This window comes from Papio anubis, chromosome 7 (genome assembly GCF_008728515.1).
Source record: "Papio anubis isolate 15944 chromosome 7, Panubis1.0, whole genome shotgun sequence".
NCBI classification, from domain to species: domain Eukaryota; kingdom Metazoa; phylum Chordata; class Mammalia; order Primates; family Cercopithecidae; genus Papio; species Papio anubis.
Genome location: NC_044982.1, coordinates 99193751 through 99209428, shown reverse-complemented (window position 1 = coordinate 99209428; position 15678 = coordinate 99193751). Strand labels below are relative to the sequence as shown.

At 45.9% G+C, this 15678-nt stretch overlaps 1 protein-coding gene across 1 annotated transcript in view; it reads right to left on the bottom strand.

The window, feature by feature from the left end:
• Positions 1-235: 235 nt before the first annotated feature.
• The window catches only part of AP3S2 (adaptor related protein complex 3 subunit sigma 2), a 68860-nt gene continuing 53417 nt past the window's right edge, over positions 236-15678 (bottom strand). Inside the window, exons 5-6 of the mRNA XM_009210920.4 lie at positions 7256-7363; positions 236-5295 (exon numbers count right to left, since the gene is read on the bottom strand). Of these exons, the coding sequence (XP_009209184.1) occupies positions 5167-5295; positions 7256-7363 (237 nt within the window). The 3' untranslated portion in view covers positions 236-5166. The remainder of the gene's footprint in view (positions 5296-7255; positions 7364-15678) is intronic.

The window sequence follows — 15678 nt, the reverse complement described above, 5'->3', positions numbered from 1 at the left end:
CCCCCTCCTTCTCTCTCAAGAGCCCCATCCTTCCGCCTCCTCGTTACATGGGCTCCACCTGCCAACACCAGCTCTGCCATCCTCCTCTCCCTCAGCCTCCACAAGTCATCATCAGGTCCTTCCCAGTTTCTGCTCCCAATACCGCTATCCTGGTTCTCCTTCCCAAGTTCTGAGCACAGGGCCCTGGAGAGCACATGCTGAGACTGTAAGAATGAACCACCATTTGCCTCAAGTGTTCACTCATCTAACAGTTATTTATTGAACGCCATGGACCAGGCACTGTGCCCAGGAGCTGGGATGCAGCGCTGAACACGAGACAAGCCCCTGACCTGGAGGGGCTTACATCCCGGCAGGGTAAACAACCAGTAACTTCAGAAACCAAATACCCATCACGTGAGTGCCACGGGAAAGGTATGCTGAGCAAGGAAGGGCAGTGCCAGGGTCAGGGTGCCACTGTACGGGGTGATGGGGAGACCCTCCTCCCTGGAGAGGGCGGCATGATCCTAGTGGGCCGAGGTCAACTGCCAGGGTCAAATGGAACACAACTCACATTCTCAGGAAGACATCCCTAATACAAATCCAGGGACTTTGCTTCTTAACCTTTAAATTGGAAACACTTCTTGCTACCAGGGATGGGGGATGGGGCTCAGTGTTTGGGGAAACAGAGCGGGAGTCTTCTGCTGAACAGACTTGTAAAGTTTTGAATTACATGAATGTATTTCCGTTTTTGAAAGGAAAAACTGAAATAGGAAAGAATTTTAAGTCTTTTGGAAAGAATTAATCATTTTCATGGAACTACTTCCCTACAGGGGGCCTGTTTTCATATCTGCCAACTTCTGCTGAAACACTGCAGATGGGAGAAGCCTCCAGTGCTCCCCAGAAGGGACAGTCTTAACCCAGAGGACAGCATCCACCAGCCTGCAAGCACCGACCCTGTGCTGCAGTGTGAGTGCAGCGCACACTGGGCTAACCATCACCACAGTGAGACTGGCACCCTTTTGCGGGAGGGTAGACTCAGGAAGGTGAAACTCAGGATGTCTGCCAGGAGCTGACAAATCCCTCTGGGACTCTCATACTTCAGAGGCTCTCCAGTTTGGCTATTGCTAAACTTGGACTAGCCCCTTCTACCGATCTTAATATCCATGTACCAATCATTGCTGCATCCTATTTGGAAAGCAATGGACAGACAGCCAAGCTGAAAGCCCTTACTAAAGACTGGTCCACAAGATCAGATTTAGCTGCCCCTGGTTTGAGCCTTGCTCCCCTGGTGTCTTTTCTGGTGAAGCTGGGCCCAGAGAGGGTTTTACTAAGTGGGCTCCATGGTAGTGGAAGTGGTGGGGAGAGAAGGCTGGCTCTATATGTGTCAGAGGCCTGAATAAACAGGGATTTGAGAAAGCTCAAGATATCCTGACTTAATCCTCAATGTGGCAAGCACAGGGCCATGGCCAGGCCTAGAGGAAGGTGGGCTGTTTGGAGTATGGCCCAGCAGGGTGTGATGTGATCAGGTAGCAGGTAGGGAAATGGGTCATCGTCCTCTAAATATTACATATATCACAAAGTTACTGACTGCAGTCTCCACGAATTCAGGCTGCCAGTCTGATACACTGTATCCCAACAATCTGAGCACTGTGTCAAAGATGCTCACAGAGACAACAGGAGCAGGCAGACCTTTGTTTCCCTCTTAATCTTCAGAGCCTAGAATTGAGCTTGGCCCTCACCAGGCACTTAGAAATTGCATAATGAAAGAATTTCAGATTTTTATTAGTGGCAGTGAGCACTGAAAACCCAGTATTTGGCCAGGTCCAGTGGCTCACACCTGTAATCCCAACACGTTTGGGAGTCCAAGGTAGGAGGATGGCTTGAGGTAAGGAGTTAGAGACCAACCTGTGCAACATAGTGAGACCTTATTCTACTAAAAAAATAAAATTAGCCAGGAGTGATGGTTGCGTGCCTGTGGTTCGAGCTACTTGGGAGGCTGAGGTGAGAGGATCACTTGACCCCAGGGCTTCGAGGCTGCAGCGAGCCATGATCACACCACTGCACTCCAGCCTGAGCCACAGTGTGAGATCCTCATCTCACAAAAAAAGGAAAGCCGAGTATTCCATATAACCTTAACACACACCCACACACAAACATATATATATATATATATAATTTTTTTTTTTTTTTTGAGACAGAGTCTTTCTGTGTCTCCCATGCTGTAGTGTAGTGGCATGATCTCGGCTCACTGAAAGCTCTGCCTCCCAGGTTCACGCCATTCTCCTGTCTCAGCCTCCTGAGCAGCTGGGACTACAGGCGTCCACCACCACGCCTGGCTAATTTTTTGTATTTTTAGTAGAGACGGGGATTCACTGTGTTAGCCAGGATGGTCTTGATCTCCTGACCTCATGATCTGCCTGCCTTGGCCTCCCAAAGTGCTGGGATTACAGGCGTGAGCCACTGCACCTGGCCAACCTTAACATATTTTTTAAAAAGATGTTTATGGCTTTGCTGATAGCAGGCCGGAAAGCTAGCTGAATTTGCAGGCAAGCTTAAGCAGTTAATGAAAAATTATTGTGGCTTGTCCAAAGGGATTGAGTTTTCCAAATAAAAAAACGGGCTTTAGTTTTATGCCATTGTAAGAGGCAGTGTGAGGGATGTTTTGATGCCCACTTTGAATCTGTAGGACCACTCAATGATTTTTTAAAACCATTGGTTTCTGGCAGGCAAAACATTCAAAATCTCAAGGCTATCTCAGGAAATCTAGCACAGGGGCTGTCCTGCAGTAATTCATTAAACCACATAACAAACGAACTCAAGAAGAGGGATGTAGCTCTGGATTTGTGGCCCTCAACGTAACACTTACCACCTTGGGCTTTGGCTTCAACCTCAGTTAAATGGAGGGACACAGAAGACTCTTTGGCTCTTATACTCTATGACATGATCACTGACCACCTTAGAAAATCAAGCCTATTTAGACCACGGTTTGGGAGAAGTCACTTAATCTCTTTGAGGCTCAGTTTCATCTATAAAAAAGATGATAACATTGGGAGAAGCCATCTTCAGCAATGAGGAAAGAAAAGGACAATGAAGTCAAGTGAGCAGTCTCGAATCTCAGCCCTGTGTAACCTAAGGGAAGGTTACTGGAACTGGGTCTACTTCCTTCATCTGCAAAATGGGGATAAGAATGTCTGTTGTAAGGACTGTTGAATGATCTTGCTCATGCCAACTTATAGAAGGTACAAAATAAACACTGATCTCCTTTATTCTGATTTCACATTCAGCAAATGAGAGAAATGTGAATGTATTGAAATGTCTGCCAGAAAAAGAAAATCCAACCCTTCAAAAGAATGCTATCAGGGGTTTTGACATCTATTCACCTACACTTCCCTCTTCCACAGTAAGAGGCCCACCTTCTGATCCACATTGCCCATCTCTGCGCTTATCATGGAGCTTTCAAGAGTGAGGATCAGAGGCTGTATGGAGCAGTGGGCACAAACCACAGGGAGCGCTGTTCAAAAATGGAAAACGAGGTGGCCCTGACACGGGGTGCTGCTGGGCAGCCTCTCAGACCTGCCCTGCAACAGCATCAGGAGGCTGAGAGTCCCCAACCAGAAGGCCCGAGAGGGGCCCAGGCTGGAAACTTTACTGCGAAGCAGTCCTCATCTCAAGGTGGCTCAACAGCACACCTGAGATCTAGCCCATGCGACAGCGTGGGAGCAGGAGGCCCTACTCCACCGCAGTAAGAACATTTATGGGCACCTAAGCTCTGGGAGAATGGCACCTGAGGGAACAGGGCGTGCCCACAAGCAGAGCTCCGGGAGGGAGAAGAGGCAGCCCTGCTCCTAGTCATAGCCAGCATGCGTCATGTCCAGGCCCCAAAAGGGTGACCCTGGCTCAGGTTCTCATGCTCCAGAAGCTGGCCCAGGTGGCAGTGGGTTCCCTGTGGAGGCAGCTCATCATTCACAACACAGCAACGAACCTTCTGCTCCCATAAGGAGAATGTATTTTAAACTTGGAAGAGTCATAATTCTGGGATGTTCCACATGTTGTCAGCTTTAACCTTCTACAGACACAGGGCCTCTCCTCTGGGAGGAGGGACCTCTGGCATGTGTGGGTGTGTGGTGGGTCCCTCTCCCTATTAGCAGAAATGTGGTGGGCATGTGCCAGGTTTATGATTTGGATCGTGTCCTGCACATAACACCTGTGAGAATACAACTGGGACTAGGACAATGCAGGAAGCATATTCTTCATGAGGTGGTAACCAAAAGGCTCGGCTATACAAAAGGAATTCTGGTGGCAGGGCATGGTGGCTCACACCTGTAATGCCAGCACTTTGGGAGGCCGAGGCAGGTGGATCACTTGAGGTCCAGGAGGTCGAGACCAGCCTGGCTAACATGGTGAAACCATTTCTACTAAAAATACAAAAATTAGCTGGGCGTGGTGGTGGGTGCTGTAATCCCAGCTACTGGGGAGGCTGAGACAGGAGAATTGCTTGAACCCAGGAAGCAGAGGTTGCAGTGAGCCAAGATTACACCACTGCACTCTAGCCTGAGTGACAGAGCAAGACTCCATCTCAAAAAAAAAAAAACCCACAAAAAAACTACAAAAGGATTCTGGGTGTAACAATCTCAATAGAGTCAGCAGGTGACTCTGGTTCTTCTAAAATTCTGCCCTTACTTGCCACTCACCACACCCCCAAATCTGAAGGGCCAGCCCATTTCTACCTATGACACCTTACCAGCAAGTAAAGGCCATGGGACCTTGGAAGTCTGTGGTGCTAAGGATGAAGACTCCAGTCAGAGAAGGTGCTCAGCCCTAGTGAGGAGGTTCTGGGAAGCAGGTAGGTCTGCTCAATGCAGTCCCTAACCCTTGGGAGCGTCCGTGTGTAAGGTAAAGGTGTGAGTGGCTTGGGCATGCTGACTCCCTGCTGAGGAAGGCAGGGCCCCTCACATCTGCAGCGGCCGTGTGCATCAGAGAACGGCATGGCTGCACATGTGAGAACTGGGCACACCCGAGCAGTGTCAATAGGAATCCCTTCCCCATTCCATGCCAAACAGTCTTCCCCAGACACAAAGGTTCCAGGTCCTGAGGCTTGACTCTTCTATGGCTCAAAATGGGTTCTGTTTCCAGACGTGCTTGTCTTTGCTTGTCTTAAGGACTCTATTTCAGCCCAATCCTTGACCCTCAGACAAACTGGGACAGGTTGGGAACTTTGATGTTGAGATCGCCAATGTTGATGTTCCGAGGAATCTCTGGCAGGTTGATGTTTTTCACAGCAGACACAGCCCGCGCAGGGGCTGCTGAAAGGCCACCCTGAGAAGAAATGAGAGGCGAGTATGAGACAAATTCTCAGTGTTACCTGCTTAACGCTAAAAAAAAGAAAAGAAAAGAAAAGCAAAAACAAAAACAAACAAGCTCACGCCTGTAATCCCAGCACTTTGGGAGGCCAAGGTGGGTGGATCACCTGAGGTCAGGAGGTCGAGACTGGCCTGGCCAACATGGTGAAACCCCATCTCTACCAAAAATACAAAAATTGGCCGAGTGTGGTGGCGGGCGCCTGTAGTCCCAGCTACTAGGGAGGCTGAGGCAGGAAAATCGCTTGAACCTGGGAGGTGGAGGTTGCAGTGAGCTGAGATCACGCCACTGCACTCCAGCCTGGGCAAGAGAGAGAGACTCTGTCTCAAAAACAAACAAACAAACAAACAAAATAACAGGTGAGGGATGCCTAGAGAAATTCCAAACTGAGCACACGCAACTGAAGTTTTAATTTTCCCCTCTTATTCCTCAAAAGTAGCCAACAAAACAATCTTGAGGTTAGATGGGGTTTGGCACAGGGATCCAAAGCCTGCAGTCCTACTAGACTACCAGTTCCTCAGAGGTAGGGTGTGGCCTATGCAGTTTCACAGCCCCAGCATCTCACAGTGCCTGGCACATGGTGGGTACCCAAAAAATGCTGAAATAATCTAAGGTGGTTTGTCAGGGGCACTTTTCTGGTTACAAAACAAAACAAAACCCCTTCCTCAAAAGACTGAAGACTCTTATTGAAACGTGCAAAGTCACAGGGAAATTCTTAAAAGGAAAAGAAAAGCCATGGCTCTAGGGCAACTGCTTGCCAACTAATAATGTGAAATGAAAAGAGCTGGCTTTGGAAGTGTCGTGTGGCAACAAGCTGGGAGAAGGTGGGGGGTATCACAGATACAGAAGGGCTGGTGACAAAACGCAGAGTATGCACATCTACAGTGAACCCCCTACCTGGCAGGCTCATCCCCATGTGGAGAGAAGGGCAAAAGTGGATGAAGACTCTCTCACAATCATTTTTCCCCTATTGCCTTCTTTCCGAATGCCAACTCCAATTCTGCCCTCACCCAGCAAGTCTCCATTTCTTCCCATTTCCAACCCCCTTGCCTCTGACTCACTTACTATTCCTGGAATCTTCCCAGCCTACATTTCTGAAAGAACTATAGCTGTCACAATAGCTGTGGTCTGCAAAAGCTTCTTCCGCAGGACTGCCAGTTCTCACAGAAAGAATTCTTGGTTTCGCAAGATCAAGTTCCGTTATACAAGGCAAAGAATCTCTTTAAGACCCTCAGATAATTAAAGAGGTAATTTGTTCTGCTATTTCTGCATGTGAAAGTATATGTCTGTAACCTCTGTGCTCTGGTAAGGCTGAGGAAGGGGATGGAGAGACCTCAGAGGGATAGGACAGAATTTATGTGAACATCTGTATCAAGCCCAGTACCATGTGGGGGTGGACTGGGGTATGTTATTTTCAAGCCTAGCCCAAACTCTACTGTAGTTTTTTATAAGGCTAACTGGAAATAAGGAAATTGGCAACTCTGAGGTCTGAAAGACACCATGAGAAATGGCTGCTGTGAGATCAGACTCTTAGAGCACACAAACTAGGAAACCACACTGGAATAGGAGAAGAGGGTTCTGGGTCCCTCCAGAGAACGAGTGGCTTTCAAAGGAGGAATTACAAACCACAAACATGGGTCATAACCCCCAAGCCAAAAGCTGTTTGCTTTCCTCTGCCATCTGGCTTTTCTATTTACTCTTTTACCCTGAAAGTCTGAGATTTCAAACCTTGTTATCTGTTTAATTTTCAGGGCTGGTTGACCTTCAAATCCATGAGTTTCAATGGACTCAAGGAAGAAAGAAGATGAGTATCATTTCCTGAGGTTTCACAGCAACACAAACCAACACATGTACACACTCCTGCCTCTGCCTAGGTTTTCTCTACCCAGCCAGGGCTAGAACACAGTTGCTTACTCACCTCAGATTTCTCCAGCCTGTTTTGAGCTTCAATCTGAGCCACGATTTCATTCATGTTTGTTTCCAACACCATCCCACCCATCACCACCTCCTGGAGGATGTAGTGCACCTAAAGCGGAAGCAAAAATCACAAGAGTCAGAACACTCTGTGGTGGTCAAAGTGTAACCATGAGGTTTCCTTTTCCTGCAGCAGCAGAGTGGTCAGATATGACAACAGGTCCTGACTCAGAACTCAGACACTCAAGCCCCTTTGCCCATCCACCTCTCCAGCGACACCACGAGGGGTCTCTCCCAGGTCTTGGCACAGGGCAACATGAATCTCTCCCCTCAGCAGTGAGGTGGTAGCTACGAGCACAGGCTTCAAAGTCAGGCAGCTCTTGTTTAAATTCTGGCTCTGCTACTTGCTAGCTGGGTGGCCCTGGGCAAATTATCTTTAAAGTGCTTCAGCTTCCTTCCAGGATTGCAGTGAGGGCTGGATGAGATAAACATGTGTAAAGCACCTAGCCTGGTGCCCAGGACACACTGGGTTCCAAGTAAGTAATTATGGCTTTCATTATTAATATTACCATTGTCAACACTGACTGTCATTGAGTAGGTCCAGTTATGACAGAATAATCCCTATCCAAGCAACTGAAATGAATGTCTCCCACCTTCCATAAGGCAGATCCTCCAGGCTGTGCTCCACTGAAGGGACGTGATCAGAGCAAGATAGAGCCCAATTCCTTTGCACCTCTCCTAACCTCATTTCTTACTGCTTAGATTAGAAAGCAGATTCAGCATAAACACCTTTCTAAGCATAAGGCTCACATTTGGGCTTAGGTTCCATCTAGCTAGTTATCTAAACAAAGCTGAATCTCAGTGTACCTAACCGCTGTGATGGGACAGAGGTTGACTCAACCATTGCACCCCATCATAGTAGGAAAGCTGTCACAGAAAGCCCTGGGTGGGTCAAAGCAGAGATGCCCACTGGGGTTCATAAGGAATGGTACTGCATATTTCAAACCAAATCGTATCAAATGGCCCTCAAGGTGCTTTCAGTCAAGGTGAGAAGATAGCAAGTACAACCTTCTATTGTTAACTAAGTGCCAAATGATTGGGATAATCCTGGGGAAGTCAGAGAAGAAAGGGAACTGTGGCTAGAGAGATCAGAGAGTTTCACAGAGACAGTGGGAGGACTGAAGCTGGGCTCTGACATGAGAGAAGCAGGGGAAAGAATTTCAGGTAGAAGGTGTTGGAAGGAGCAATTCAGCTGGTGTATGGGCAGGTATGGGGAGCTTCTGGGTCTGGCTGGGATGGCAACTTTATTTACGCAGGAGAGAGGCTAAGACAAGGCTGAGAAGGTAATTTGGGTCTGGAGCAGGACTTCTCAGCTGGGTACCAGTGACATCTGGGGCCAGAAAATTCTCTGCTGTGGGGCTGTCCTGTCGCTGTGGCCTGTTCTCTGGCATCCCTGGTCTCTACTCCTCCAGCTTGACAATCAAAAATGTCTCCAGAATTGTCATATGTGTTCCAGGGGGCAAACTCACCCCAGCTGAGCACCACTGGTCTAGAGTCTATAGTCAACCACCAGTTTACTCTGTAAGCAATGCAGAGTCAAGAAGAAAGATGTGTCTGCATATCTGGGCACTGTGCACTTCTGACATCTGAAGTTCTCTGGCATTGGCTCCCTGTATTTTGCCCTCAGGAAGTGCAGGGAACTTCTGATCTTGAGGACAGAGTATAATAAATCAAATGTATTCCCGTGTATGTGTGCCCACATCGAGCCTTATTAACCACTGTTCTGTCTACATACACACACACTCTCACGAGGTGTTCTTACATTTTATACAATATGAATTATTCATTAGCTATATGCAAATAAAGATTTAATGGTAAAAGTCTCATATTTAGATAATTTACAAAATGTTAAGATTGGTTTTAAAATAATTCCCTGGGGGAATTCCACTGTTTATACTTGTCCCCATCAATAAATAGGCCTCTGAACACAGTATGGTGGTTCCTCAAAAAGATTAAAAACAGAATTACCATATGGCTCAACTATTCCACTTTTGGGTACACACTCAAAAGAATTGAAAGTAAAGACTTGAAGAGAATGTGTACACCCATGTTCATAGCAGTATTATTCACAACAGCCAAAAGGTGGAAGCAGCCCAAGTGTCCATGAACAGACAATTGGATCAACAAAATGTGCCACAGAAATACAACAGAATATTATTCAGCCTTAAAAAGGAAAGGAATTCTGTTTTTTTGGTTTTGTTTTGTTTTGTTTCCATCTGAATTGAGACGCTGTAAAAGGGACGGGAATTCTGAGACACACTGTAACACAGATGAACCTTGAAGACACTGTAAGTGAAACAACCCACACACAAAAGGATGAGGACTGTGTGATTCCACTCCTATGGGGTACCCAGAGTAGTCAAATTCAGAGACAGAAACTGGAATGGGGGCTGCCATGGGCAGGGGGAAGAGGGCAGTGGTTACAGGGCTGTTGTTTTGCAAAATAAAGAGCTCTGGAGATGGATGGTGGTGGCGACTGCACAACAATGTGGACATACTTAATGCCACAGAACTGTAAGTTTAAAAATAGTGAAGACAGGAAACTTTATGTTACATATTTTACCACAATTTAATAAAAAAGGAGAGAAACAGTCCTCTATACCTGTACTTTCAGTATTTATTCCTTTTGTTTAGCCAATCCCTGTGTGGGTAGAAAGTAGTACTTGTTGAGTATCTATTATGAACCAAGTACTTTATGTAACTTACCTTAATTTTACAACATTCATCTAAGGTAGGTAATGTAACCTTCACTTTATTATTATTACTACTACTATTATTATTATTACTATTATTATTTGAGGCAAAGTCTCACTCTGTTCCCCAGGCTGGAGTACAGTGTTGTGTACTTGGCTCACTGTACCCTCCGCCTCCTGGGTTCAAGCGATTCTCCCAACTCAGCCTCCTGAGTAGCTGGGATTATATGCACCTGTCACCACGCCCAGCTAATTTTTATATTTTTAGTAGAGTCGAGGTTTCCTCATGTTGGCCAGGCTGGTCTGGAACTCCTGACCTCAGATGATCCGCCTGCCTTGGCCTCCCAAAGTGCTGAGATTACAGGCGTAAGCCACCACGCCTGGCCTGCCTTGTCTTTATATATGAATAAATTGATACATTTTATGTATGAGGAAAAGGCAATAAAATGATCCCAATGTCATGTATGTTAGTAGCAGAATGGTGTTGATTCCAGAGCTCATGTTCTACCCTTTCTATCATACTTCCTCAGAATCCCAAACTGTGTCTTCCACTCTATTCATCCCTGACACCTATTCCACATGAAATCATTTAAGACTTTGGTGTGTTAAGATCTTGTATTAATTCTTCCATGCTTTATCTCCAAGGCCTAGAACAATGCTCAGAGTAGGCATGCTGAAAGAATGAAAGGCTTTCCATATATCTGAGTAGCATATTCCTTGGGCTTTAGGGACTTCGAAGACTGACAACAGTGTGGTGGTGGGGGCTTTATGGAGAAGGTATAGTAAAAGGCCTAACACATGATGTCGTGGAGACTAGTGGCTGGTTAACAGAAAAAGTCAGTTAAAGCTTCTTATTTAACACTGCATCATAAAGTCAGCATTTTCAAATGCTGTTCAAAATGTGTTCCAAATGCAAAAAGAAGAAATAGAAATGCAAACTCCATTTTTGTTATAACTATAGGATATCCATAACTCCAAACCCCCAAACAGGTGAAAAAGCTGTCAAAAGCAGGGAGCTCCGGCAGGGACTCCTTTGCTTCACAGAAGGAAAAGAAGAAAGGATGCTACAGGGAGAGGACAGGGAAGCTGGAGATGTCAGAAAGACCTGCAAAAATATGTACTTCCTGTGAGTAAAGGACACACTCCGGTACCAAATTAATTCCTCGTTTTTAGAAGGCAGGAACTTCCTTGGACCTGAAGTTGAGGCTAAATGAGAAATCACACAAGCTACATTTGCCTCACAGACGTGGTCTCCATGGTAGTAGAGAAGACAGCCTTTGCATTGAGGAGATGCTAAGAGACACCTTGCCTATCTCGATTGGCTGGCTGGAGACTAAGGGTACACGGACTCACCCAGAACCCTAAATCAAGGGAACAACTGTAGCCAGCCCAGAACACAGTTTTGGTAGCTCCCCCAGCAAGCATCCTGCAAACAGCTGGTCCCTGAAAAACTTGCCTATTTAAGTATACAAAAAATCTAAACAGGATCTATAAAAATATACAGTGAGGAAAAATTAGGAAAGAAATAGGAAAACCAAATGGCAGACTAAGACCACACACTGGAAAAGGGCCTCCATGGACTAGATACAATGGTAATAAAATATTTTACACAATGAAAAAAAGAAAACTTGACAAAATAGTTGTCTCTATGAAATGAGAGCTCAAAGCAGAAATACAAGAACTTCAGCAGAGGTAGGGAGATGAGAAGAGAACACAAGCTGTATACTAGCAGAACTGAGGAAAGAAGTGAAAGGAAAAATACTGTTATAGAAATGAAGGTGAAACTGGAAGAAGCAAAGGGAGAAGAGAGACTGCTAAAAACACAGTGGGTGCCGGGCGCGGTGGCTCAAGCCTGTAATCCCAGCACTTTGGGAGGCCGAGACGGGCGGATCACGAGGTCAGGAGATCGAGACCATCCTGGCTAACACGGTGAAACCCCGTCTCTATTAAGAAATACAAAAAACTAGCCGGGCGAGGTGGCGGGCGCCTGTAGCCCCAGCTACCCGGGAGGCTGAGGCCGGAGAATGGCGTGAACCCGGGAGGCGGAGCTTGCAGTGAGCTGAGATCCGGCCACTGCACTCCAGCCTGGGCGACAGAGCGAGACTCCGTCTCAAAAAAAAAAAAAAAACACAGTGGGAACAAAAGGAGAGAAATGAAAAAAAAAAAAAGAAACCAAAAAGGGCTAAAAGAAATAGAGAAGAAACAGTTACAAAAGACAGCAAAGGAGATGTAATATTTGCATAAAAGAAAACTTTAACATGAATGGGAAAAATATGTAAAGATATGTTCATAAAGATAGAATCTAAGATGTTTCTGAACTATAAGAGGATTGGGGTGTACATACTGAAAGGTCACACTGTATCCCAGGGAAAACAAATTCAAATAGGCAGTACCAAGATACACCTTTAAGTAAGGTTTCTGAGTTCCTGCAACCAGGCAAAAAGATCAAATCACTTAAAAGAGAAACAAAAATCATGAAAATTTCCACATTAATATTTGATGCTAACAGAAAATGGAACAATACCTACAAAATTCTCAAGGACACAAAGTGTGACTCAAGGACTTTACTTATTTTTATTTTCATTTTTGAGATGGGGTCTCGCTCTGTCACCAGGCTGGAGTGCAGTGGCGTGATCTCGGCTCACTGCAACCTCCACCTCCTGGGTTCAAGCAATTCTCCTACCTCAGCCTCCCAAGGAGCTGGGACTATAGGCATGCGCCACCATGCCCAGCTAATTTTTGTATTTTTAGTAGAGATGGGGTTTCATCATGTTGGCCAGGATGGTCCGGATCTCTCAACCTCATATTCCGCCCCCCTTGGCCTCCCAAAGTGCTGGGATTAGGGCGTGAGCCACTGTGCCCAGCAGACTCAAGGACTTTATACCCAGTCAACTGTCCAGCAAGGGTAACAGAATGGGGACCACTGTTCCCAAATATTTCTTTTTTTCTTTCTTTCTTTTTTTTTTTTTTTTTGAGACAGAGTTTCACTCTTGTTGCCCAGACTGGAGTGCAATGGTGCTATCTCTGCTCACCGCAACCTCTGCCTCCCTGGTTCAAGCGATTCTCCTGCTTCAGCCTCCTGAGTAGCTGGGATTACAGGCATGTGCACCACGCCTGGCTAATTTTGTATTTTTCATAGAGATGGGGTTTCTCCGTGTTGGTCAGGCTGGTCTCAAACTCCCAACCTCAAGTGATCCACCCACCTCAGTCTCTCAAAGTGCTGGCATTACAAGCATGAGCCACCACACGCGGCCAAGTATTTCTTAAGGAATCTACAAAAGGAAGCACTTGTGCCAACTAAGAGGTGACTGGAAAAACTATGGCAGGGCCAGGCCTGGTGGCTCATGCTTGTAATCCCAGCACTTTGGGAGGCCAAGGCGGGTGGATCATTTGAGGTCAGGAGTTCAAGACCAGCCTGGCCAACATGGTGAAACCCCATCTCTACTACAAAAATTAGCCAGGTGTGGTGGCACACACCTGTAATCCCAGCTACTCAGGAGGCTGAGGCAGAATCGCTTGAACCTGGGAGGTGGAGGCTGCAGTGAGCTGAGATTGCGCCATTGTACTCTAGCCTGGGTGACGGAGTGAGACTCCGTCTCAAAAAAAAAAAAAAAGTTAGCTGGGCAGAAGTGGCACTTGCCTGTAATCCCAGCTACTTGGGAGGCTGGGGCAGGAGAATCGCCTGAACCCAGGAGGAGGTTGTAGTGAGCCAAGATCATGTCACTGCACTCCAGCCTGGGCAACAAGAGCGAAAATCCTTCTCAAAAACAAAAACAAAACAAAAAACTATGGCAAAAACTTGCAGTGAGCACTGAAACTACTTAACTGTAGGTCTAAGACTAAAATAGGATTAGGGTAACAACGGAGTGTCAATACTATATGCTTTGATGATGTAGAAAACTCCAGCTAGTAAAAACTAGGAAGAGAAGAGGGGAAAAAAGGAGGGAGGTAGAATACGAACACTGATTTCCTCACCCTCAGTAACTGAGAGTCCATGGATAGCATTTAAAACTAAAGTAATAAAGGTATGGTTAATCTGACTTTTACTGTGACTTTTCCCGTGAATGTCCACACCTACCATTATTTGCTATAAACAAAACTTTGAGAGCCATTAAATTTTTGGCAAAGGCCAAAAAACTCTCTTTCTTTTTTTTTTTTTTTTTTTTGAGACAGGGTCTTGCTTTGTCACCCAGGCTGGAGTGCAGTGCCATGATTATAGCTCATTGCAGCCTTGAACTACTGGGCTCCAGCAATCCTCCTGCCTCAGTCTCCTGAGTAGCTGGGCCTATAGGCACATGCCACCATGCCCAGCTTTTTTTTTTTTTTTTTAATTTTTAAGTAGAGATGAGGTCTTGCTATGTTGCTCAGGTTGATCTTGAACTCCTGAGCTCAAGGGATCCTCCCGCCTCAGCCTCCCAAAGTATTGAGATTACAGGTGTGAGCCAATGTGCCCAACCCAGAAAGATCTCTTCTGCTGATTTGAGTTTTTTGCCATTATTGCAAAAAACTCACCCAAAATGCATCATCTACAATTTCCAGTTTCTCTAAAGTTAGAACTCAGACTGCTATGAAACAGTAAGTACAGAATCCTAGATTTTTAGGATTCCTCCACCTCTACTCTTCCATAGTTATCTTACCCAACCTAATTCAGCTTCATTTCCTTTTTAAAGTAACTTGTCCTTCCAAAGCATTCCTCTTAGTTTTCACAGAATAATTTTCTTTTCTCTTTTTTTTGGAAACAGTCTCACTCTGTCGCCCAGCTGGAGTGCAGGGGCGCGATCTCGACTCACTGCAGCCTCTGTCTCCCAGGTTCAAGCAATTCTCTTGCCTCAGCCTCCTGAGTAGCTGGGTCTACAGGCGCACGCCACCACGCCCAGCTTATCTTTTGTATTTTTAGTAGAGCCAGGGTTTTACCATGTTGCCCAGGCTGGTCTCGAACTCCTACGTGCTAGGATTACAGGCATGAGCCACCACGCACAGCCAGAATAATTTTCTTTTCTTCCTCATAATTTAATACGTATATTATTTAATCAAATTACATAATTACAGTACCACTTTACTGGCATAAAGAGATCTGGAAACATCACAACTGACCTTTAGTAAGCAAAATGACTCAAGTGTAACTGAGCAATGGATAAGCAAACAGCTGCCCGTATTAGTCCTGCTAGTCAGTTCAGACCTTGTCCACTGAATATGAAAAGTTGACCACGAAAGATGACTAACATTTCTCTGACTGGAGACAGACGGGACTTGAGAAAGTTGGAGGCTGCCAAGCATGGGTGTGGGGAGCAAGCAGTCAAGAATCAATACTGAACTCATGTATCTAAAGAACTGGAGATACAGTCAGGGCACAAAGAACGGTTCTGTTGAAACAACGGAAGTTGGCTGGTGGGCTGACCTTGAGGAAGCCTGCAGAAATCTAGGTAAATACCTGAGAGAAGACTGACTGACAGATAAAGTCACAAACCAACACAGGGAGGCTGGTAGGGAAAGAAAATCTGAGATGTGAGTCATGTAAATGGCATTCGAAACCATAGGAACAGAAGGAAAGAGGCTAAGTCTTCAAGAGGCCTAAACCCAGACTCACACAGTGTGCAATGAACAAATATGAATTATCAAGTAATGATAATTCAACTTTCTCTCTACTCAGCAAGCATGGGAAATAATGACACTA